The following is a 25,830-nucleotide window of genomic DNA, read 5'->3' on the forward strand; positions in this document are numbered from 1 at the left end:
CATCAAGACCCATCATAATTAAAATGCCAAGGGCAAAAGACAAAGAGAGAATCTTAAAAGCAGCAAGAGAAAAGAAGTTAGTTACCATACAACTGTCAGCTGATTTCTCAACAGAAACTATGCAGGCCAGATGGCAGTGGCAAGAAATATTCAAAGTGATGAATAGCAAGAACCTACAACCAAGATTACTTTATCCAGCAAAGCTATCATTCAGAATAGAAGGTCAGATAAAGAGCTACACGGATAAGAAAAAGCTAAAGGAATTCATCACCACCAAACCAGCATTATATGAAATGCTGAAAGGTATTCTTTAAGAAGAGGGAGAAGAAAAAGGAACTCTTACCATTTGCCACAACATGGATGGAACTGGAGAGCTGATAAATACCACATGAACTCACTCATTTGTGGAATATAAGGAACAACATAGACTGATGAACAAGGACTGATCCAGAGAGGGAGAGGCATTGATTGGACTGTCGGGCTTTGGAGGGAGGGTAGGGGAGGGGGGGGATAAAGGGGGAAGATCAACCAAAGGACTTACATGCAGGCATATAGGCCTAACCAATGGACACGGACAACGGGGGGGAGGGCAAGAGCGGGGGGGTGGGTAGAGGGTAACGTGGGGACAGGGACACATATGTAATATCTTAATAAAAAATATATTTAAAAAGATAAAAATAAATACATTATTTCTGTATTTTAAAATGAATAGCCGAGATCTTTCTATCATGGTAGCGGAGGGGAGGGGGTGGGGAGGATTCATAGCCATCAAAAGAGAAAAAACTATATATGGTTTCAGGATGAGATTTTTGCTACTGTTACTCTACTGCGCAAATGTAAACCATTTCACACAGCCAAGGTGGGATCCTAAATCACAGAAGAATTTGTGCTCGGACCTTCACAGCAGGATTTGTGAACTTCGTGATTTGCCTTCCATTTTCCGCCTTCCTCTTCTCCACCCCCTGGCGAGTGGCCTCCCACCAGCTACTTGTGATGCTCCTCCGAGCCTCTGGCTCCGTCTCCTCTAATTGGCCACCTCTTTGCACCTGCCATCGCCAGCCAGCGTGAGTCCGCTTCTGGCTCAGGGTTCCCAGGGGGGGCAGTGACCTGCGAGGTGGTGCTCGTGAGCCGGCTTCTTATGATTACTGTTCAGGCGACTCAGAGGCCTTTATGATGGGCTTCTTTCTTGCCTCTTACTCACCCGAAGGCTTTATTTGGGTGATCTGCGTTTGTGTTGTCTGGGGGCTCTAGGTAGAAGGGGCTCGGAGTGTAATAGCAGCGTCAGATGTGTCCAACAGAAACTGGCCGCAGTGTCTTTGTGCCCGAGAATTTTACTTCCAGATGCACCTTTTCAGTATTCCGATCATCTTTCTGCAATGAAACTGTGCACCTTTGCTTCTCACCGCATTTTGCTGCATATGTTTCCCCTGGATATGCAAACGGCAAATGATACCTGGCCAATTGTGCCAGCTTCCTGGTTTCTGGGCTTCTGTTATTGCTGTCCTCAGTTCAGGACCAGCTCTGTGTTATGCAGTTCACCCATCCCCCCACCCTGCCTGGATGGCTTGATTGCACACTGCTCTCCCTTCGCCTCACTAGCCTCTGGCTCCCTGTAATGCCCTCTTTTAAGGATCGCTTACCTCCCAGCCACACATTTTTAAAGCTGTGCCCAGGGTTTGTCTTTTCAACATTTTGGTTATTGATTTTATTTTTTCCAAATACAATAAAATAAATATAGTTTTGAGTTAATGAGGATTTGAGATAGATTTCAGGTATTCTTGTCTGGCTTTATGATGCAGGTACTGTCTCGTGTGGTAAATTACCGTAACTGAACAATTCAGGAGCCACAGAGCTCCCCTGTGTGTAAAATAGATTAACAGCTGTGTGTAAGGAAAACGTCAGATATTAAATATTTTTCAGTAGTAATAAGTTGGAAATGTGTAACCTTATCCATGCTTATGTAGCCTCTTAAGTCTGTCAGCCAGAAATTAATTTGTATTTTATTACTCAGCTTACAGGCATTTTGATGCCAGACTCTAGGCTGCTCTGTTTGTATGGATTTATTTTTCATAATGAACTGCCATTTAAAATACCCTTATGTTGTTTGATACGAAGCATAGGTCTAGTTTGAGCATTCATTCATGCATTTATCTAGCTTTTGTTTTCAAGTGCCTGCTGTTTATCAAGTGCAATTCAAGGTACAGAAGTAAATAGATGCACAGCTCTTGAAGGGAGACACATGGGGGGTGGGGGTAATCCCTGGAGAAGGGGCCCCTGGAGGAGGGGCCAGGGGATTTGCTGATCCTTCGTTTATGGTGACTAAGTGCATGAAGTCTGGCGTCAGATGGCCCAGGTTCAAATCCTGACTTCATCACTTAGGAGATATATGACTTGGACTAATTACTTCTGTGGGGCAGAGTGATCCCCTCTAAAAAATGGGGCATTCGTGGTACGGACCTCAAATGTTAACATGAGGGGCTATTTATAAAGCCCTTAAATGATGCTTGGTACCTGGTGAGAACTATGTAACTGTTTTAAACAGATCATGTAAAATAAATAGCATGTATTTTGACTGAAATAAGGACTAAGGAAAACTGTTGTGAAAAATATAGAAACAAACTGGCAGTATTTTACTATTTGTTTTTAAATGTATGGAAATTTTAGTTGACAGCTTATATAGGCATTTACTATCAGTAGGTTCTGTCTCCAGTGCCTTGGCTAATATTTGTTTTCTATACTTTCAGTTATTTTGACGTTTTCAGGGAAGAAAGAACTTTCTAACAATTACAGAGGCCCCCAAATGAAATGAGCTCCGTTTGTGCTGTTGTAAAGTCCTTTCTCGCGACAAGAAATAGCCACATAGAGGTTGAACCTGCCTGAGATGCATTGGGTAGGAGCAGAGGGGGTCAAACAGGTGAATGCCTAAAAGCCAATTAATTTTTTTGGGTTGGGGGGGAGCTCACACTTTAGTCTATCAACATTGGGAGCAGGGGGTCTGGAGGTGTGAAGTGGCCATTTCAGTGCAGAGGACAGAGGAGGTTGAGAAGGACTCACACAGGTTGAAGGCCGAGAGTGGAGAGCTCTCATTGCTGGTCTAAATGTGGGATCCATTCTGTAGCGAATGGGGAGGTATTGCGTGTTTTCAATAGGGGAGTAGCCCACATTAAAAGGAAGATCTCAGGGAGGATAATCTAGTCACAAGTGCCAGATCGGAAGCAGGAGGCCTGTGGGATGGTAGGGCTGCCATGTAGACAGGGGGGAGAAGAGGGTGTGTGAGAGGCATCCAAGATGAAGTTGAGCCTCAGGAACTGAGGCAACTGGGTTAGAAAGAGCGCGTTTCACATGCAATGCTAACTCATTTATTCATTCAGCAAATGTTTATGAATGCAGACAGTGCAGAGCTCATAGCCTCGATGATGGATTTATCCTGCTGTTTTCATTAAGAGCAAAACCAGCAAACGTGCATTCCACATTCAGTTTAAATCCCATTGTAGTGAGCCTTATTACCGGACAATGGATGCATCCTGCAAGCGCCTGAGAGACAGTGCCTGTTGCAAAAACAGTGCTGCTTTCTCTGGACCTCTGCCTATAGTAGGTGCTTTACTTTAGTGAAAATGTCTGATTAAGGGTTTGCATTGACCGCAAATCCAAGCAGTGGCACTGAAGACAGCTTTTATATTCTGCAGTCAAGTCATATTGATTCATCATAGCCCTGAATGCCTGTGTACCTTAAAACACTTGAATGCCTCTAAAACAAACTCATCAAAGTGCCAGTAGTCCAAGATCTACTTGTGCCTCTACCGCTGTCTTTCTTTCTTGGTTCCAGAACCTTCTACCCTCTGGTTCACTTCTGGCTCCACAGTTTGAGCCTGGGAACAGGTTTTTTTATTCAGAAGAACAGATGGCCGAGCCTTGGAGAGCTGAAGCATTTCTGCAGACTCTCAGTAGGGCATTTAGCACATAGTTAGTGATCAAGAAATGTACCAAAAATTAAAACAGATTTCTAATAGGCTGACTTTATTGTTGTTGAGGTGTCCCGTGAGTAATTTTTAGATCTTCATCCATCCTTTGAGAGGTAAACCAAAACAGAATGGAAATTTTCCTTTTGGCCTAAAGGTGGCTCTTAAGCTCCTCCCCATCCTTCTGGAATTAAATGCCTACAAAATAGACAGGATTATAACTGTCTAATGCCAGACTCGTGTTTTTAACCCAAGCACGATACAGAAATCTGCAGTGCCTGCTCAAAGACCCAGGAAGTTCTCCGTATGCGACGTGTTTTACAAAAATGGGAGCATGAGGTTGCCTTCTGCTTGGTTCTTCGGCGATGGACCTTCTTAGTCCCTGCTCGTGTTGACCACAGGAATCCTGAGCAGCCCTGCTCCTTGTCAGATGTCTTCGCCACACCTGGCATGGCCACACAAGTGGCCTCTGTCAACCCGGATAAAAGGGGGAGCCTAGCACCCTTTTATGAACGTTCTCCTGTAAATCTGTCAGGCTCTAAAATTAGGCAGGAGTTGCTATCACCAGACGTTCTTCTCTCCGAAGGGCTCGCCCTTTGCCTCTCCCTTCCCCTTGCGTGGAGGAGCAGGTCCCCGTTGCTGGTGATTATGCGAGTCCTGAACCTGCCTCAGCACCACATATAAACTGGATCGAATGTGGAGGTGAAGACTGTTTTCAGGAGCTTAAGTGCTTGCACAGCTTTGAGTGTCTTAATAAGATGGATTTCATTACTAAATGTGTTCCTCTCAAGAAAAGTAATTGTTTTGGTAGACACTAGCTGATTTTTTTCATAACTGATGTCATTCTCTTGAAGAACAGGAACGTTCCCTAGATTTGTTATGTTTCCTTGCTCCTCTTTTTTCCTTAAAGGCAGATGTTTTGATTTCATCTATTTGAAACCATAATAGATGTCCATGTTCGGTCAGCTGGACAAGCATTCAGTGACTTGCGGTCTCACAGTAAAACTCTCTTCCAGAGGAAAACCCTGTCTGTTTGGTGGTGTCTCTGGAAAGTCATGCTTGATCATAAGGGTGGGTCATTTCTGACATTTTTGGCTACGCACTTTTCAAGCAAACCTTTTCTCTCTCTCTCTTCCTTAGTCATTTCTTTAAAGGATTTCGACTCAAAGATCTGTGAGCTCTTACCTGTTAAGCAGTCATTCATTAGAATATGGTTTTAAGTGTACAAAATTAGAAGCTCCTTTAAATTTAATTACTTAGAAATTTGGGGATGCTTTCTTTATGGTTCTCTCAGGCATTTTTTGTTTCATTTGTGAAATGAATTATGTCAGTTAAGCCTTTTAAAAATACTATCGAAACTCGGGTTTTTTTAGTATAACAGCATGACAGGGTATGGTGGGGTTTTATTATTTCAATATTATTTTCAAAATGGTGACAGTGAATACTGTGTGGAAAAGGATCATCTTTCCAGCAGGCCCATTAGCTTGAAAATAAATAAATAATAACCCCTTTATCTGGAAAATGGCTTTTGATATGCTTGAGTCGCCTTATCAAGAGGGTAACAAAACAGAAAAGCAAAGAAAATACAATATCCTCGGGAGAATATTTGTTTTCTGCATCCCCTAGAGATGTGATTAATCATTGGGGGGTTGGGGGGGACCGTAAAATAGGTTTTAACAGTTTCAAAAATTTGCAAAATTACTCCCAATAAAGATATTTACAAGGAATTCATAATTTGAAGTGAATTGCTTTGTGATACAGTAGAGAAATTCTGAACTTGGGAGACCTGAGGGTAATTTTTCATAAGCTGCAGGTTTACCTTAGCAGGTTTCTTACTCTTATGGTTTTTAGGTTTGTTATGTGTAAAAATGAGAGAGAGATGACCGGCTGGATGAAGTCCTGGAGTGACCACCTCTCCTCTTATCTGAATCATTTGAAATCCCCAGAGTTTGGAACTGTCATCTCAATTTCTTGGGGCTGAGAAATAACTGACACCAACTTGCTTTCCCAGGGGGTACAGTCTTGCAGCTGCTCAGAAAATACCTGTCGCTGTCCTCTGGCTGGAATCAGCCCATCCTGCACAGAGGCCGCGGCTCCTTATGCCTCGTTGTGCCTAATGTTCTTGGTTTTCTATGTGGAGTGACGTTGTTATGCTGCAGTGAGAGGCTCCAAAATGAAGATTTTTTTTTTTTAAGCAGAGGAAAACAAAATTTAAGGAAAGAAGCTTTCTTAATTCAAAGTTAAAACAACCTTTGGCTGGCTCACTCATGTTTAGAAAGAACTATCTCTTTGACTCACTGTTCTGATGGTTATTTTTTACTAGTGGCCCAGTGCATGAATTCGTGCACATTGAAAGGAAATTAATTAGAAGATTCATGCGGTAATTACGTTACTGCAAAAAATTACATGTCAAAATAGTATATATACTATTTACATGTATCATGCATGTGCGAGTCAATGTTTTAAACTAGAGGCCAAGTGCACAAATTTTTGCATGGGTGGGGTCCCTTGGGGTGGCCTGCGAGGATTGGACCCCAGCTCACACCCCCAGCCTCACAGCCCTACAGCCCTGCCTGGCACCCCGCCTTGGCCTGGCACCACCCCCTCACCTGCTCCACCATCCCGCCTGCAGGACGATTGATCGGTGCTGGGAGGCAGCCCCGCCCCCCACTGCCACCTCTGGTCACCCTCTGCAGGGTGATCGGCAGGGCAGTTGGGCCCCACTTGCACCGCCTTGGCCTGGCGATGCCCGCTCACCTGCTCTACCAACCCGCTGCGGTCCCACTTTCGTTGGGGCCCATCGGTGCTGACAGTACCTCCATTGCTGCCAGCTGCTGGCACCTGCCATGTTTTTGCGCCGCCCTCTGGTGGTCAGCACATGTCATAGCGAGTGGTCGAACTCCCGGTTAAGGGGACAATTTGCATGGCTTTTATTATATAGGATTGCCAGTGTGCATCATATGTACTGGCCTGTCGGTTGGGCAGACTGTCGGTCACTTAGCCTTTTATATATATAGATTTGTGGTGTTCCTGATGAAAGTTTCATATCAGAACACGCTAAAATAGTCCCTCTTAGGAGATCTCATGGGTGTTTGCAAAGACAGTCTGCTGTGGGTACTTTGGTGGCATTTGTCGTCTTTTAGGGTGAGAGGTATGCCGGCGGGGGGGGGCAGACCTGTTGCTAGTACTGGTTCCCGGGCTCCTTGCTGACCTGGATCTGCTGCACACCCATTCCCTCCGCTGCTGACAGCAAGAAGGGAGGATGGGGCCCGCCATCTCCATGTAATGCACCTGTGTGATGGACAGACTTTTTCTGTTACTCAAGTGGGCGCCTGTTACATCCCATGTGAGCACTTTATTTCCCTGTCCATTAAGGGTCCCGTAAAAGCTTCGTCATCCAGTTAAAGGGCGGTGCCTACAGTGGACACTCAAGAAGAATGCATGTGTAATGTCAGCTGTCTCATTTGGTTACAAGTAAGAGAGAAAAAAGGTGTTTTTGCTTTTTAACTTGAACCTGAGTATTGTGGTAGCAGTGAGCTATTGCAAATGGGAAAATAACACATAGACTTAAGCTTTGGCAATTGTCTAATTTTGTCTACTTATCCAGCACTGATGGCTACTGTATTATATACACAGATGCTCTTTGACTTACAGTGGGGTTACATCCCGATAAACCAACCCATTGGTAAGTTGAAAATATCGAAAGTTGAAGATGCACTTAATACTACACTGTAGAGTCCCAGTTGTTGACCCTTGTGATTGTTGCAGACCGGGAGCTGGCTCACTGCTGCTGCCCCCCACACAAGAGAGTGTGATACCACATATAGCCAGCCCAGGAAGAGAGCAGAATTCAAAGTACAGTGCCGACTAAGTGTGTATCACTTTTGCACCATCGTATAGTCAAGAAACTAAGTAAAATCATCATAAGTCAGGGATCGTCTATATATATAAATTACATTATAATTTTTTATGCTACTAAAAATAGAGGTTCTATTCCATCACTTTAGCAAATAGGAGGAGCCAGGGAGACCAGCTGGTTTGAGGCTAATGAATTAGAGGATTCTGAGCAGGTCTGCCAAGTGAGAGAGGAGTGGTCTCTGGTTGTGAGAACTGAAATGACTGAATGAGGGCCTGGGGACCCTTGGCATAAATATGATTTGGGGAGCTGGCAGTTGGGTGGCTGAGGAGAGAGTGAAATAAAAGAATGTGGAAGAGGAGCCCGTACCAGGGGGAGGTCACAGCCCCTCGCACAGGCCCACAAATGTGGACGGGAAGGTCCATAGCACAGTAGTTGATTGGAGCTCTGAGACATGGCAGCAGGGAATTTACAGACATAAAAGAGGAGACCGGCTAGAGAAAATGGCCAAACAGCAGCATTGGGCAAGAGGAAGAAAAGCTAGCAATGCATTGATTAGGAAGGTTGAAAAAAGGTACCACAAAGAAAGTTAAAAGGCAGGTTAGAGACTGAAAAGAAATACAAACAAAACATGACAGGAAAAAAGGATATTACTTTTAATGCAGGAAGAGATGCCCCAGAAATAAGGAAGGGGAAGAGGTGGTAAAAGAACAAATTGGAGTCTTGGGGGGCGGGGGGATGCCAGAGTTCCTTGCAGAAGAATTTGAAGTCCTAAGGGCAAAGGTGAAGCTAAGGCGATGGGTGTTTGTGGTGCGAGCTTGTTGCTGTAGACTTTAAGTTCATCTTTGTCTCCAGGGTTTAGTGCCGTGCCTGGCAAATAATGGACTGAGCAAATATTTGAATGAGTGGGATGGAAGTAAAGGTCTTGACACTGAGGGATAAAGTGTAAGGTCAGCATGCTAGACAGGTCATCAGTTTCACTGATGAAAGTCACTGGATAAAGTCGTGATGCTGTGGTTCGAGTGCTTCACATTCTCCCCCAGTCTGAGTGGAAGGCCCTCAATTTTAGCTCATCAGCCCCTGCAAATCACTCTTACTCCGCATTTACTTGTACCACCCACAGAGTTACACTTTATCAGAGGCTGCTAATTGCCACTACATTAGCTTTAAATAAAACTGTGCTCCTCTGATAATTTTGAACTCTGCGGAGTATTCTTCTCCATGATTCCTAAACTGTCAAATTTATCTGTTTCTTAGTATTTTTATCCAAGTCAGAAACAAATGCTTCTTATACTACTATTGGCAGGTTTCAAAAACCTGCCAGACTTGTAGGCACATATTGTGGCCTGTGATGCCTTTTTCCAAATCTGCATTCCCGCCCCTCCCTCCCCTCCTTTATTTCCAAGCATCTTTCTACAATAGGACTGCTACCTAAAAACGCTTTGGATAAAATGTGGCTGCAAGTAACACTAAGTGTAAAGGCTTCTGTCCTTGAACTGTAACTTGTGAGGTCAGCAAGACATTTCTAAGCTGGGCACGTTCTAGATGTCATTTTGGGGTAAAGAAACCATGTTTACCCAAAGAGAAGGCTATCTATAGATTTTCTGTCCAAAAGGGGCCTTATCAGCTTGTGATGGCTTATCGCTGTTCTGTGGCTTATCATTTACATAGCATTTAATATTCTTTCTTATCCTTTTACTCCTCTTATCAAAAAAAGTGAAGAATATAGAAATCTTAACTGAACTTGCCTGAGGTTGCTTAGATTCAGGAAGGTTTTATGAGCCTTAATTAAAAATACTGGAGAAAAATGTCTTTGTTTGACCTGAATAGGATTTCTGTGTTTCTCCATCTACTTTCTAAGCTAATATGTTTTGTTGTTGCTAACATTAATTTCACTGTTGTACATAGAAAAATGAAGGCAAGTCGAGTTATCTTAATATTTAAAAAGGCGGTTGAATGTGAACTTCGTTTTCTAGAAAATAAATCTCCCTAAACTGAATTGTTTGGCAGGGTGGCCAAATCTGACTTCTTGCAATGCTGGAAACGGAAAACAAATGTGTGTTTTCTGTGCACCTTGTGAGGCCACATTTTAGGGATGAAGAACTGAGGCTGAGGGAGGATGAACAGTATGTCCAAGGTCCCCTAGCTAGACAGCTGTGAAGTAAGAATTCAAATTCAAGTCTCCCTACTTTCAGACACCTGTGCTTTCCACTGCTCCACACTATCTACTGCCACACAAGCCGAGAGCTGCTCCACCGTCAGAGACCCTGCTGGTTTCCACTGTGCTGCTCCACATCTGGAAGAGAGAACTGTTGCCTGTTTCCCATGGAAAAGCATGCAGGTGTTGACGAGGTGGTGCTAACTCTCACCATTCTGCTCTCTTGTGTTCTAGATTTTCTACCCTAGCAAGGATGGTACCAAGATTCCAATGTTCATCGTGCATAAAAAAGGCATAAAATTGGACGGCTCTCATCCTGCCTTCTTATATGGCTACGGCGGCTTCAACATCTCGATCACACCCAACTACAGGTAAGCATGGACCATGATCCCCTCCATCCAGTGGAAGGAAACCAGAACCTCGTCTGTTAAATCACGCTTTTTTCTCATATAGTTAACCATACATTTCTTGGCTTGTCATTTTCATGGAGGGATAGGATTACATTAATTACATGCATTTTTGCTCAGGAATTCCAGGGTCATTACAAGCTGATGTCTTTAGTGGAACAGGTTGTTTGGGAACTAAATGCTGAAACTTTAGCTGCCAGAGTACAGAAGGTTAGTATCCATGGAGTTTTGAACAAAAGAAGTGCCTACCTTCCGTGTTTGGCATTTGCCCTCAGTATTCTCTTCATAAGGAAGGATTTTGCAGCTTCTGATGATATTTTTTCAGCAGCCAAGTCTTAAAATAGACTATCTTAACATTCAGCCATAAATATATTTTCTGTGTACTCTATTATTTGATCCATTTTAAACTGTCCTATGCAGTTTCTGTGATTATGTCCCAGTAATTACATTCAGGGAGAAAAAAAAAATCTAAATTTAAGCATTTGCTATTGTTTATATAAATGTCTCCTGCCAGTTCTTTGCAAACCTGATTTTACTATCCTATTCACAGTATAAAATGGAATTTGCTGGGCATCTCTATATATAAAAGCCTAAGCTACCGAACGACCAGAACAACTGAATGACCCGGTCAACCGGTCGCTGTGACACGCACTGACCACAGAGGGCAGACGCTCAGCGCAGGAGCTGCCCCTTGGTGGTCAGTGCGCTCCCACAGAGGGAGTGCCACTCAGCTGACCAGCCCAGCCCGGCAGCAGCCACTCACTCCCTCATTAGTCCTGTAGGTCCAGTCTCCGGAGGACGGGCCAGGCACCAGTGGATCGGCGCTGCTGGCATGATCCCAACAGCGCCACCCGCCTCTTGGAAGTCAGTCAGCCTTAGGCACTGCGACCGCTTCCCCTCCCTAGATGCTCCGCAAAGAAGAAACAATATAAAAGCAGCCGCCATGTGGCTCCTGACAAGTCAGCAGGATGGATCCTGGGCCAGCAGGGGCATCCCACCGTTCACCTGGAGGGCTGATCACATCCCAGCCCCCCACCCTTACCCGCCTTGGGACGGGCACGAGACACAGGGCTCATGGCTGGCAAGCGCCGCTGTAGCAGCACAAGCCTCTCCCTATCAGGACTGATTGGGCACTAGCCCACAGCAGGCACAGTGGGGCCAGGATGAGCGGGAGCAGCAGGCGGCGTTGCACTGCTGGTTTTGGCTCAATCCCCACAGGCCACAACAAGGGACCCCACCCGTGCACGAATTCGTGCACTGGGTCTCTAGTTTTTAATAAAAGCAAGGCAACTCCTACCAGCAAGATCAGTTTTAAGCCAACTTCCAAATAGTGCCCACCATGAAATCTGATTCTCAGATTCATCTTTATTTGGAAAGAAATGAGGGTGACTATTAGGACATGAATTCAGAGTAGATTCCAAATTTAAATGTTACTTTATTTCAAGTACTTGGTATCAGTAGTACATTCTGCTAATTATTTAGGGTTTAATGAAGTAGTTGATAGCCGAATTGTGAACTGTCTTGAACATCTGGCTAAAGAATTTGGTTTTGTTAGTGAGTAGCTGAAAAGGTGTGAAATCATTGTGTAGAACAGTATTTTCAGAAGATTAGTGAGGCATTATTGTATGAGTTGCTCTTCATTCATTGCACAATGACATCACCATTCTACATTCTAGGTTGCTTTCTCTATACCAAGCACCATGCGAGGCAAGGCCTGAGCCCACAGACGGGCTTCCTATCTCTTAGCAGAGTTTCTCAGGCAGTGAGATTTGCTGTTTCATTAGTATCCATGTCTGTGGTAAAACCAGAAGCCATATTTATTCTCGGTGTCTATTAGTCAAAGGATGCAGAGCAATAGCTGTTCACCTAATCCTTACAACAGAATATACAGTATGTCATTGTTTGCCCCTCTTCCCACCCAGAGTGATGAAATGCTTCAGTTTCCAGTTGCAGTGAGACCTGAATGTAGGCCAGTGAACATGTGCTTCACCTGATGGACAAGGCAGAGGCTTGTACCTTGAGCCCCATACCCTTGGCCTCCACAGGGTGGCAAGGAGCCAGACAACCCTGGTCCCTGAGCAGATCTGAAGTTAACATCATTTGTCTTTGGTCATTTGTGCAACAAGTATTTATGAAGCCTGCTGTGTTGAGAATCAGGAGATGAATAAAGAAGAGCCCCTAGCCACTTTCAGCCCAGAACCCGGTGGATGTGCTGATGGTTTCAGTGAAGACCATCAGAGGTGCATGAACAATATCTAAGAAAAAGACCAAGCAATTGAAGATCCATTTGGACAGTCTAGCATGATGGCATGCTCTCATCACCTACCCCGGCTTTCCTTTCCTCTTCATCCCCGAGATCCAGGAAATGCGCGGCAGGTTGCAGAAGCCCATGGTTTCCCCAGTTACTGTAAGGAAGAAGGATAAACTTATCAAAATAGTTCCCAAAATAGTTAAAATTTAATTTAAACTAACTGCAGCTAGAAAAAGAAATGTCACTCAGCATTTTTAGGACCAGAGTGGAAAGAGGAGGAGAAAAACATGAAATCCAAATTTTCCAAAGGACTTAATTCTTTTCCCTAGAAACTTGGTGCTGTAGTTTCTTCTGTTTATTTCTAGAAAACATTCTCCTGCCATGAGCTCTCCATTCTTACGTTCTAGTCTGTGTGTCCTTTACCTCCACCACCTCTCCTAATGTATGTTGTCTAGTTTAACAGCTGAGCTTCTGTAAAACTATTTAAAATCTGTGCTTCAGAAAGAGCTCCCTTTTTTCCAATTTGAACAATGTGGAGAGAGAGACTGGAAAAAAATAAAGGTAGCAGAGCAGGGGCCGTTACTGGTGTTCTGCGAGCCCAGCACCATTCACACTAGGCCTGTGTCACCTGGCTGGCAGTATCTTGTTTGCCAAGATAGATATTAAAAGATGTTCATTATGAAATGAGGGCCTCTGTTTTTCTCTGTCTGCATTATGAATTTTGTATTCCCACCTTGTATGGTGAAATATTTGCCAATATAGTACAGTGAGGTCTTCTGAATACTCATGAGCATGAATGAGCTTTGCAGTTAAACATTAACCAGAAGTTACACGTTTTGCTTTAATCAGGTAATAAAAAATGTTGGGCTCCGATTTAGAGGACATCACACATAGTGTTTGGGGGGATACATTTTATTTTTTTTGAAATGGAGGGAAATAATGTGGTCCTTGCTTGGCGGTTAATGGAAAGTTCACTATTTTTATTGTTTCTCAGTGTGTCCAGGCTTATCTTTGTGAGACATATGGGTGGCATCCTCGCAGTGGCCAACATCCGAGGAGGCGGTGAATACGGAGAGACGTGGCATAAAGGTGAGGTCTTTTCTCCACAGAAATGCCAATATGGCATAGTCCAGTGATGGCGAACCTTTTGAGCTCGGCGTGTCAGCATTTTGAAAAACCCTAACTTAACTGGTGCCGTGTCACATATAGAAATTTTTTGATATTTGCAACCATGGTAAAATAAAGACTTATATTTTTTATGTTTATTTTATATATTTAAATGCCATTTAACAAAGAAAAATCAACCAAAAAAATCACAGGTTTGCCATCACTGGCATAGTCAGAGCTATGTTTGAATGAGCAGAAGGAGCATTTCACTAAACAAATGAAAAGTAAGGATATTTTCAAACACATTGCAGGTACCACTTACCCTTTAAAAATAACTTCGTGTTGTTGTTTTTTATCTTTTTAATTGGTTAATAAAATTATATAGGTTTCAGGGGTACAGTTCTACAATACATTATCTGTATGTTGTATTGTGTTCACCACCCCAAGTCAAGTCTCCTTCCATCACCACATATCCCCCTTTACCTTCCTCTACCTCCCCCACAACTTCGCCTTCACACATTTTTTTTTCTTTTGTATCCTGTTTACCTATTTTTCAGAAACACTCACTCTAGACCAGCCGTCGCCAACCTTTCGGACCTCACAGTCCACCAGTGGTCTGCAGACATCGGTTGGTGACTGCTGCTCTAGACCATAATCAGAACTATTTGCTTTGTTGGCGGTGCAGCCAGTAGATTTTTATCTATCGCTATCAGAGTAAGCCGGGGGGTGTGGTGGGGGAGGCACTTTTGGCATTTTTTCTGCCTCCTGTTCGCCTGACTTTTACTGTTCATTATTTGGCTCTCTCAGACCTCAAAGCGAGTCATTTTTTCTTCAAAGAAAAGAACAACCTAAACTAGAGCTTTCCTGTTCTCAGTGTGGGCATCCTTTTGCTGGTATTCTCATTTCCCCAAAGTTACTGAGAAATCGCACCCTCCCAGCATTGCTGCTGTGACTTTGGCACCTGCAGGCATGAGACACAGCTAAGTCATTGTTCTTCTCTGGTTTAAATGATTCCGTCTCCATTCTCTGGCCTCCTGAGCATGTGTTCTAGTTGATTGAAGATATTGCTTCAATACTCAGCTTCATTCCAGGATTGTCACAACTTGCTCAAAGAATAATAAGTTTTACTTTTAAAGCCCTACCTCTTCCTGCCTTTATACATGGAGCACACCCCCTCTCCCGGGCTTTTGTGTATCTGGAATTCGTAAACGAACCAATAGCCTAAAGACGATGTTTCTCACTTGCCTTATTCCTGTGTCCCATGGAGGAGGGTGTGGCACCTCACTCCACCAGCTCCTCCGCTCCCTCCTCATCAGCCAGTGTTCACAGAAGGCCTGCTGGGGCCAAGGGAGCCACTCGTTCGTGGCCAGCAGCACCAGGTGAGAGGGCACTTCTCCCACAGTAGGAACCTCAGAGACCACCCTTCATCTACCTGTTCTCTACCTTCTCCACCCTGAGGCCAGTGGCCCTGGTTTTCTGCATAAAGTCAAATCAGCAGAGAAGATGGTAGACCTGTAAAGAGATGTTTCATAAGAGCCTGTTAGGTGTCAAGATAGAGGAAAGGCCCAGGCCTGACCCCCGGGCATCCGCATGCATCCCAAGGGCTGACGACAAACTATGTGAGCCTCTGGACAAGAGTTCCTAGTTGACACATGGGCTCCAGGCCTGCCTGTCATCCCAGGTCAGCTTCTGCCACGACATCCCCAAAGACTTACCAGTTGTCATTGTATTTGAAACAGCACAGAATTCATTATATAATTCTAACTTTGACCTGGTATTAGAATTTAGTTATACTAAAATCATACTGTGAAATTGTGATAATTAAGAGGTGACTGATAAAAGGAGAATATTTAAGAATAGAATCTCCCTATACCATAGGTTTAGTTTACATTCCAAATCCACATGCTACCTCTGGACCCCTGATCTTGCCTGATTTCCTAGCTTAAATGTTTGCGGTATACCCCAAAATACACACACCTGCACAGACTCCTTTGGTGTCAGCAGAGAACCCATACTCTATAAGGCCCCTCTAGGTACCCACCGTGCTCTGATAGGGCCGAGGGCCCTTGGTCCTGGTCAGCACTTTCTTTCTCATCTCACTATTAATTAGAACGAATTTATTACCCAAAAGCCTTGGGGAGCTTGACAGGCTAAGAGTAGACCATGTTTAGACTGATTCAAAAGCTTTCTCCAAATTTAGGCAGTGAAAGAATCAGAAATGAACCTTTTCCCAGTTAGACCTGAACATACTGATACAGCTAAATTCCCTTCTGTTAATGTAATGCTCTTTAAAAAAAATATAGTTCTATACCCAAAGTGATATTATTCCTGGAAACTGAGTCATCCTAGCTGTTCTAATTCACTGATAATTTCTTATTAAATTCTTAACGTTTGGTTTGATAAGGAAAAGTTTCTTCAGTAACACTGCTTCATCTTTAATTGAATTTCTGCAGACGTGGTTAATCTCAGATATCTAATTAGATGTCTGCCTTTCCTACTTCATAGGCAGTTATTTTAGACATCTGTCCCTCTGGGGGCATGCGTTGGCTGTTTGGCTTTTACTCTTAGATGTTCCAAGACCATACAGATGTTCTCTCTTTAAGGAATTGCTTTGTGTGGTGTTACACATTGGAATGACTTCTAGATGAGAAAGCCCAGCTTCCTGGGAAGATGTTTGGGGCCCTCTTCATTCAAGACTTGAGACACCTCCCTACCGAATTCTTATTTACAACAAAATTGGAGAACCTGGTCCTCACTTACCCACTTCATACTCCTGCAAAGCACTTCCATCTTCCCTGGGAGGGGAGCCCTCGCAGTCCCATCAGGTGTTTTGGGTGGAGCTCAGAGAAGACTGAACCCTGCTCTGATCTTGTTCATTTTAAGTTCCGCTTTTCCAAAGTCCTGGTTCTTTTGTTCTCATGGTTCACTCATGTAACAGATTATCTCTTCCCTCTGGGGTACATGCCTTTTAAATTCTAGGAGTTCTTAGAGAAAATATAAATCCACCAGATGGATTAGCAATTATGGAATTGATGATGGATTTTTGATTGAGGCATTTTTCTAAATATAGTACTAGCCCATTATGTTTAAATTGAGTAGTAGTTGAAACTATGCCCTGTCATCATTTGAATTCCCTTAGGTTAACCTGCCATGTTTTCTAATGTTTTGTGCTGTTGATTAACTATCTTGCACTTTGGCTCATTGTAGGTGGTATCTTGGCCAACAAACAAAACTGCTTCGATGACTTTCAGTGTGCTGCTGAGTATCTTATAAAGGAAGGGTACACGTCTCCCAAGAGGCTGACAATTAATGGAGGGTCAAATGGAGGCCTCCTAGTGGGTAAGGACTGAATTTTATTCATTGTACTTACTAGGCACCACTCTTGGGATTTTCGTGTGCACTGTTGACAGTTCTTGATTTACTTTGGCTCATGGATGGCAGCAGTGGTACAAAGAAAACAAAACCCATTTGTATTTGGGCCTTAAGACCCAGCCGATGCTACATTCCCTAAACTTGACTTAGGGCAGCCTACAAAACCTGTCCGGCCTCCCTGCTCTGAGCTCTTCTGGGCTGGACTGCAATTCTCTCTCCAACCGGGTTGGACCCCTTCCCCCCACACTGGAGCCACAGGTTTCTAGTGTCCAGGCACAACAGTCCTGAGCCTGATAACCCCTCTGATTGTGTTAGTCAGGACTTGTACGATGTGATTATCACTAAACATTTGTTGAATAACTACACCCGGTGATGCCAAGTGCTGTGAGTACAGAGAGAAAAGTCGCGAGGGAAATGAGGTACGTATAAAGATGGATCTACAGCATAAGGGTAATGAAATAGTCACAGAAGTGTTTCCCAAAGTAGTGAGAACCTCGTGTGCCAGGCCCACTCTGAGACCTTGATGTACACGCAGCCTGGGAGATGGGGACTGGCAATGCCCCATCTTACGTAGGACACACCGGGCCACCGAGAGGTTGAGGAGCTTGCCCAGTGTGTCACGGTTGGAAGTGGTGAGGCTGGGGCTAGCACTGTGGTTTTAGATCCTGCTCTTTTAATCATTTTGTGGCACTGCTTCTAAGTACCTAATTTTTGGTAGTTAATGAAATTTGAGTTTGCATTTTTCTCAGACGCACTGAAAGTTGTAATGAAAATCTGTAGAGGACCTGAACTTTGCTGGCTGGGTCTTCTTACATCCAGTGTCATTAGCACATGAAGGGCCATTATACAATTTTCGGGGTTTCCATCCACAGCTGTGGAGGAGGGTGGCAAGTAGCAGTTCATACACTCAGTTTCCTTGTTTTGTGAATATACTGAGTCATGTCAGAATCTGAGTTCCTGTCCAAAATGATGTTCCATTTTAAGTTTAGAATGTGTATTGATGGCAATCTTAGGAACAACACAGACAGCTCCTCGGCCTTCCTGGAGCTTTCATTCTCGTCCTACGAGCAGGCAGTGTTCCTGAGGCCCTGAGCCCAGCACGGGCTGGGAGGGGTCTAGCAGCCGGGAGGAGACCCACGTCTGTGGCTGGGCACGGTGAGCAAGGAGGAAGTAAGCCGTGGCAGGACCTCAGAGCCAGGCTGGAGGACCTGGTTTACCCTGAAATAAGCCTTTGTGGGAGTTTTGAGAGAAGTATAATTTGACTTATTTTTTTCCATAGGATCATGCATTGATCCTATTACAGTGTTAGTGCAGATGGAAGGAGAGTCCAGGGCCAAAAAGCAGGCCAGGTGGGAGACTTCTGTCCCCGAAGGAACAGTGTGGCTGGCCCTGGGGTGTAGTGATGGAAGGCCTTCAGTCCACAGGCCAGCGCTCTGCCCACTAAGCCAAACCAGCGAGGGTGTGATGGAAGGCCGGGGAAGTGGTCAGGTTCTGGGAATATTTTGAATTGGAGACAACTGAATTTGTATGTGGATTACAGGTCAGGTGTAAGAGAGAGAAGAACTAAGGGCAAATTTAAGATTTAATAGGAGAAGCTATTGAAAATGCCATCCGCTTCCAGTCGTGGGATAATTGCTTTGTAATTTATTGGTTCGCCCAGTAACCCCTTTATATTTAGGCATTAGTTTGGGTCTGTTGACACACCTAGTCCCTTAAGAGATGGAGTCCCCCATCTGGATGCTAAGTGCTATTTAGAGGACAGTTTCCTGTCCTCCCCGCTTCTGAGGGGGAGGACAGGGATCTCTAAGGGTAGGACTCAGGATTCAATATGAGGAATAAGCCCTGAAATCAGAATTGGGGTGGGCACGATGTTTTTGCCAGCTGTGATGTGACTTCCTTCCTAACCGCCTTATACCTGGTTAGGTACCTCTACACCACACCTGAATTTTTTGAACACTGTCGTTGCTTCCTCGGTTTTTTATCTTTCCCACCTATCCCCAGGCCTAGTGCCAGGCATATGGCAGATGTTCAATAAATACAAAGAAGAATATTTTTAAAACAGGATAGAGCCCTGAGCTGGGTTTTAGGCCTATTCTGCCTTGGGCTGTACAAACTGTTTCTACTCACAACACTTTTCCGCACCAACCAGGTATCCTCCAAATCACTCTGTTCTGACACTACTTAGCACGGACCCCACAGAGTAAGGGCTCACACCCACAAGACTACTCCGAAGATGTCAGTCACCAGTCCTGGGCCTCCCAGGACCCCCTCCTCAGGTTCAAACTCTTTTCTTACATTTACCAGTTTGTTCTAAAGGACGGAACCCAGGAACAGTCAGATGGAAGAGCCGATTAGAGTAAGGTATAAGGAGGCGTAGGTGTGGCACTTCCATGCCCTCTCTGAGCACGACACCCTTCCAGCTCCTGAGTATGTTCCCTGACCTGGAAGCTGTCTGAACTCTGTTGTTTCAGGGGTTTTATGGAGGGTCTAGTATAGGCACAAGTGATTAGATGATTAGCCCTTAGTGACTGCGTAAAGCTCTAGCCCCTCTCCCTCCTCAGAAGCCAGAAGTTTTGAGGGAGAGATGACAGTTCCAACCTTCCAAGCACCTGATTGATTCCTCTAGCAGCTGGTCCCCATCCTGAAGCCATCTAGAGCCCACTAAGAGCCACCCATTAGCATAAACTCAGGCGCTGTTGAAAGGGGCTGGATTTGAATGACGAGACACTCTGAGTTCTGTGCCAGGAACAAGAACTAAAATGTATATTATTACACTAGAGGCCTGGTGCATGGATTTGTGCACCGGTGGGGTCCCTCAACCTGGCCTGTGGACATCCCCTGAGGGATCCCGGATTGTGAGAGGCACAGGCCAGGCCAAGGGACCCCACCGGTGCATGGTGGAGGCTGGGGAGGGACCATCCGCAGGAGAGCTCTAGAGTGTGTCCTGCCTGTCTTGCCCAGTCCCGATCAGCCGGACCCCAGCAGCAAGCTAACCTACCTGTCGGAACGTCTGCGCCCTGATGGTCAGTGTGCATCATAGCAACCGGTCAAATGAACGGTTGAACATTTAGCATATTAGGCTTTTATTATATCTGAGGCCCAGTGCACAAAATTCGGGGGGGGGATGTGGCAGGGGGCCCTTAGCCCATCCTGTACCCTCTCCAATCTGGGACCCCTTGGGGGATATCCAACTGCCGGTTTAGGCCTGATCCCTCCTAAACCGGCAGTCGGACATCTCTCTCGTAAGCTGGGACCGCTTGCTCCTAACCGCTCGCCTGCCTGATTGCCCCCTAACTGCCTGCCCCAGCTGGCCTGATCATCCTTAACCACCTCTGCCTTGGCTCGTGCCACCATGGCTTTGTCCAGAAGGTGTCTGGTCTAATTAGCATATTACCCTTTTATTAGTATAGATAGGATTGCAATATCACAGGCTTGTTTTGAGACCCCTCCCCAACAAGTTTCTTAACCTCCCTCACCTGTGAAAGCAAGTAGGGAGGAGAGGACACAGGTTTTTCAAATAACCCTCCCCCCCTTGAAATTTACTTTGGTGAGTAAATCTCTATTGCTGATGAGACTATCCCACCTCGGATATACTGGAAGGAAGGGGAAAGCTTATGGGCCATTAGGCAGGTGATTTATGATGGTTTCTTTCTGTGCTCTAAGGAAAAAGGCAGCCAAGGTTCTGAAAGCACCTACGTGTTCTTTTGCTCTGGTTTATTTAGCTGTTTAATAATAGACTGCCTCCCTTTTCTTTCTGTCTCGGTTTTTAGCTGCTTGTGCAAATCAACGGCCTGACCTCTTTGGTTGTGTTATTGCCCAAGTTGGAGTAATGGACATGCTGAAATTCCATAAATACACCATCGGCCATGCCTGGACCACGGATTATGGGTGCTCAGACAGCAAACACCACTTTGAATGGCTTATCAAGTAAGGTTTTAATTCATATTGATGTATATGTTGCTAGCGATTTGATATCCCTTTGACTGACTGTTCAGACTTACTAGTATGTCTTTAACTCCTTACTCTCCTCCGTGTCTCATATTTGTATATAATTTACTGCAAAAGTAAGGGAAGTGATAGGAATACCTGTCTTCCTTATTTTGATCTTATCTTTAACAAAAACAAACTACAGAGGTGTGAAAGGCAGAATCTAAATGTGCTCTCCGCCCCCCGCCAACATATCCATCTCCTCTTACACACTAATCCAGGCACTGCTGTGAAGGGACTTTGCAGATTAAATTAAGGCTACTAATCATCTGACATTAAACTAAGATTATCCTGGATTGTCCAAGTGGGCCCAGTCTACAGGGACATACCCTTAAAGGCAGAGCACTCTCCGCTGGAGTCAGGGATGCAGGGGAAAGGGAGGCCACAGAGATCGGAGCATGAGGGGGACTTGACCCTCCAGGGCTGGCTTTGAAGATGAGAGGAGGGGCCTCTAGAACCTCAGTCCTCTAGCTTCATGGAACTGGGTTCTGCCAGCAACCTACATGAGTCTGGAAATAGAATTTTTTCCAGAATTTCAGCCCAGCCAGGTGACGCCTTGATTTTAGTCTGGAGAGATCTAGAGCAGAGAACCCAGTTGAGCCAATCCGGACTTCTGACGTACAGAATTGTGAGATAAAAAAATCAGGGTTGTTTTAAAAAGCTACTAAATTTGTGGTACATCCCTCAAAAACCACTTTTTTTAAAAGGTGTCATTATACCTTACATCAATGTATATGGGATTTCCTTTTTTAAATTAAGAAAATAGAGAGGAATATGTGCAAATACAGTTATACTTACCTTGTGCTCTCAGCATAACCACGAGTGTTTGAAACTACAGGCTGTGTATGGAAATACTGTGCAGCTTCCCTTTCATGTCCCTCCACCATTTTGGTGATAGCGAGACAATGGCAGACAGATTCTCAGGACTGAGAACTACATTCTTTTTTGCCTCTTCACTCTCTTTACTTACCACATGTAGGGGTTCAGGGATTATCAACAGTATTTAGGAATTGCCCTTGGAATAACAGGAAGCCTGTGTCCCAGTCTTCTCGGTCAATTATAAAGTTATCAAGTTTTTTCTTTCATTTTATAGGCTTTTTATGGCGAGGTCTCTCAGTTAGAAATTCAGCTAAAATGACTTGAATTACTAAATTTAGTTCTTTGACAAGAGAGTTGGGGGGACTTTACTTTGTAAAGCTGTTATTAAGTGTACAAATAGCCTCATTGGCACATACTGGTAAAAGTCGAATATTTGAAGAAGCCATCGTTCAAATTAACTTAGAAAAAAATAAGCATTTGGGGAGGGGGGGGGATAAGTCCCATTTTAAACTCAACTGAAAATACTGAGTTAATTGGACAATGAAGACAACAAAATATTTGATGGAACCTGATATTTCTAAAATGGATTTGAAAGCAAAAAAAGAGAAAAAGTTCTAAATATTGTTGCTCTTAAGATGTCTGTGATAAACGGGGTGGGCAAAAGTAGGTTAATGGTTGTAGTGCAAAACAGTTTACTCTTGTATTATTATTTATTGATTTTTGTGTTATGGCTGTAAACCTCCTTTTGCCCACACCTATATATTCTCTCTGGATTTGAATTTTCCAGCCTAGCACTCATCGGCCTGCATTTACCTCTTTATCAGCTGCTCCCATTGAGCAGAGAGCTCAGCCTCACACACTAAAGCCAGAAGGGGCCCTATAAGGACCTGCTCAAGCCCTGCACCCCTGGCCTGGAGTGTGTCCCAGGAAGCACCATGCTCCCCCCCCCGCCCCCCCAAAAGAGAGCTGGATAAATAAAGCCTAACAGATTAGAACTTCTTAGAATCTTTAACATATAAATGTGGCATGTGAAAGGAGTGGGGGAGGTTTGTAATGTTAATAGGCAGAGTTTCCCCATAGAACTAACTATTATCTGGAGGGCTGGGGCTAATCCATAAACACTCTGAAATGAGATCAGAAAACAGTCCATTGCCCCCATCGCATCTACTGGGAGCAATGAAACTCGACTAAAATAGTTGATTATGTTAATGCTGAACCCTTTGAAAAACATGACACCGCCCTGGCCGGTTTGGCTCAGTGGATACAGCGTCGGCCTGTGGACTGAAAGGTCCCAGGATCGATTCTGGTCAAGGGCATGTACCTTGGTTGCGGGCACATCCCCAGTGGAGGGTGTGCAGGAGGCAGCTGATCGATGTTTCTCTCTCATCGATGTTTCTAACTCTCTGTAAAAGGTCAATAAAATTTTTTTTTTAAAAAAAGAAAAACATGACACCCATATTGAATAAAATATTTTAAAAAAGTATCCAGAGATTTCCTTCACTTAACTAGTATGAATCACTGTGTAACTCAACTGTGCTTTCCTTCCAAACTCTTTTTGTTAACGTGACTGGCAACTCACCTTATACTTCAGAAGGCGCCTTCTCTGCTCTTTCACGGACGTTCTCGCCATTGGCCAAAGGCGGTTTCTCTGCTGGAGCCAGCAGCCCGGCCCAGGTGCACGGGCAGGAAAGTAGGCCGTGTGATCCTCCCAGAACTGCCGAGCTGAGCCTGTAATAAAGGTTTTACAGACATTAAAGGGCAGGAAGCGGATTTCAAGTTCTTCAACAAAAGAAAGGCTTGCACCTATTACATCCACAGTCAGTGCTTTAAAAAAAGTCGGTCCCTGGCTGGGCGGCTCAGTGGTTGAGCATCGTCCAGTACACCAGAGGTTGCAAGGTCAGTAATTCCCGGTCAGGGCGCGTACAGGAGGCAACTGGTCAATATTTCTCTCTCCCTGAAAATCAAGAAAAACATATCCTCGGGAGGGTTTTAAATAAAAACAAAGACATTCAGTCCACTCAGTACTAATGAAAAAAATAAGAATCTGAAAATACTCAGTTCCTGACGATCAGTGTGCACAGAGGTGTAATTATTTCAACAGCCCGTGAGTTTCGTGTCTTATTCAGTCCTTCAAAGTAGGAGCCAAATAAACGACAGAGCTCTTCCCAATCTCCAGTGGCCCTGGCCAGGTAAGGCCAAAATCGCGGTGCAAGCAGCCTGCAGTCGTCGCCATAGAGTGGCTGCGGGCCTGTGGCTAATGATGTTAGGCTGGTAAATCGCGTAGGTCACCCTGCCCTCCTTCATTGTCCTAGTGAACAAACAGCTCCGCTTTTGCTATTTAGATCATGAAAGTGCCTTTGCCTTTCAGGTATTCTCCGTTACATAACGTGAAGCTACCAGAGGCTGACGGAATCCAGTACCCGTCCATGCTTCTCCTCACCGCCGACCACGATGACCGTGTGGTCCCGCTTCACTCCCTGAAGTTCATTGCCACCCTGCAGTACATCGTGGGCCGCAGCCGGAAGCAAAGCAACCCCCTGCTTATCCACGTGGACACGAAGGCGGGCCACGGGGCCGGGAAGCCCACAGCCAAAGTGATAGAAGAAGTGTCAGATATGTTTGCATTTATAGCGCGGTGCCTGAACATCGACTGGATTCCGTAACGGAGCTGCCCACGCCCTCCTGACAGCCACACAGAACCTCAAGGGCTTCCCCACCGTTAAACCCGAGAAACCACTGGGCGTGCTGCTTCCCACGTGAACACTGTTCCTGCACTCACAGACTGCCGTTGAGCAGAACTGCTGCGGGAAGCATTTTATCTTTTTTAGCCTCCTCCTTTTTAGCAAGCCCTTGGCGTTTTCTGTGTTTGTTTTCTCCCTTCTACCCTGTGCAGGCACATGTTTAAAAAACAAAACAGAAAAACAGGCATGTTTGGGTAAATAAGGAAATGGAAGTCAACACAACGTGAATATTAGGTTCCTGAATTAAGAGTCGTAGTTGGGCATCCTTCGTATATAGCACCTCATGGAATCTGCTTCTATAATCATAACCAGTATATCTCTACATAAATGTGAGACCTGTTCTCATGAATGACTTCTTTGCAACAACAATAAATGTTATTTAAGAACAGGAGGCGTGGTTTCTGGTTCCTTTGTGTTGAGGGGCAGCTCCAGATGTGCAGTCATTCCGGATCCTGTCGCTTTTCTGTGGAAATAAGCAGTTTGCCTTTCCACACAGATTAATTTCTAAACAATGAAGTCATGGGATGTTAGCACTAGAAACAAGTTGAGTGCGCCCATCGTTTGTGCGTGATGAAGCTATTAGAGGTGGCTCATCGTCTTAAAATTTACTACTCAGTCGGCTCAGAATCTGGGCCTCTTAGGTTTGGATGCCTCCTCTGAAAAATGAGTGGGCCAGAAAGTAAAGATTATGCACCTGCTTGTCTATCAATTTGGTTACAAAGTATCACTGGAAATCAGAGTACAGTACTAGGATATAAAACTAAGAGACCACATGAGTGAACTATCCAAACAGATACATTTATCCAAACTTATAGTCAGAAATTTCAGCATTTCCCCAGCTGTTTTTTCCCCCATAGACCACTTTCTGGAAATAGAAAAGGTCATATTTTAAAAGAAAAAAAAGGGTTTGCCCTGGTCAGTGGTGCTCAGTTGGCCTCGCACCAAAGGGTCATACCTGGGTTGCAGGTTTGATCCTGAGCCCCCAGTGGGGGCCCAAGTGGGAGGCACATGTTTCTCTCACATTGATGTGTGTGTCTCCCCCTCTCTCCCTCCACTTTCTCTCTTTTTTTTTTTAAATATATTTTATTGATTTTTTTACAGAGAGGAAGGGAGAGAGATAGAGGGTTAGAAACATCGATGAGAGAGAGACATCGATCAGCTGCCTCCTGCACA

At 44.6% G+C, this 25,830-nt stretch overlaps 1 protein-coding gene across 1 annotated transcript in view; it reads left to right on the top strand.

The window, feature by feature from the left end:
- Positions 1–25,048, top strand: part of PREP (prolyl endopeptidase) — a 164,898-nt gene extending 139,850 nt beyond the window's left edge. Inside the window, exons 13-17 of the mRNA XM_015572722.1 lie at positions 10,208–10,344; positions 13,626–13,720; positions 16,946–17,077; positions 20,881–21,037; positions 24,285–25,048. Of these exons, the coding sequence (XP_015428208.1) occupies positions 10,208–10,344; positions 13,626–13,720; positions 16,946–17,077; positions 20,881–21,037; positions 24,285–24,579 (816 nt within the window). The 3' untranslated portion in view covers positions 24,580–25,048. The remainder of the gene's footprint in view (positions 1–10,207; positions 10,345–13,625; positions 13,721–16,945; positions 17,078–20,880; positions 21,038–24,284) is intronic.
- Positions 25,049–25,830: the final 782 nt, after the last annotated feature.

This window comes from Myotis davidii, unplaced genomic scaffold, assembly GCF_000327345.1.
Source record: "Myotis davidii unplaced genomic scaffold, ASM32734v1 scaffold68, whole genome shotgun sequence".
Lineage (NCBI taxonomy): Eukaryota > Metazoa > Chordata > Mammalia > Chiroptera > Vespertilionidae > Myotis > Myotis davidii.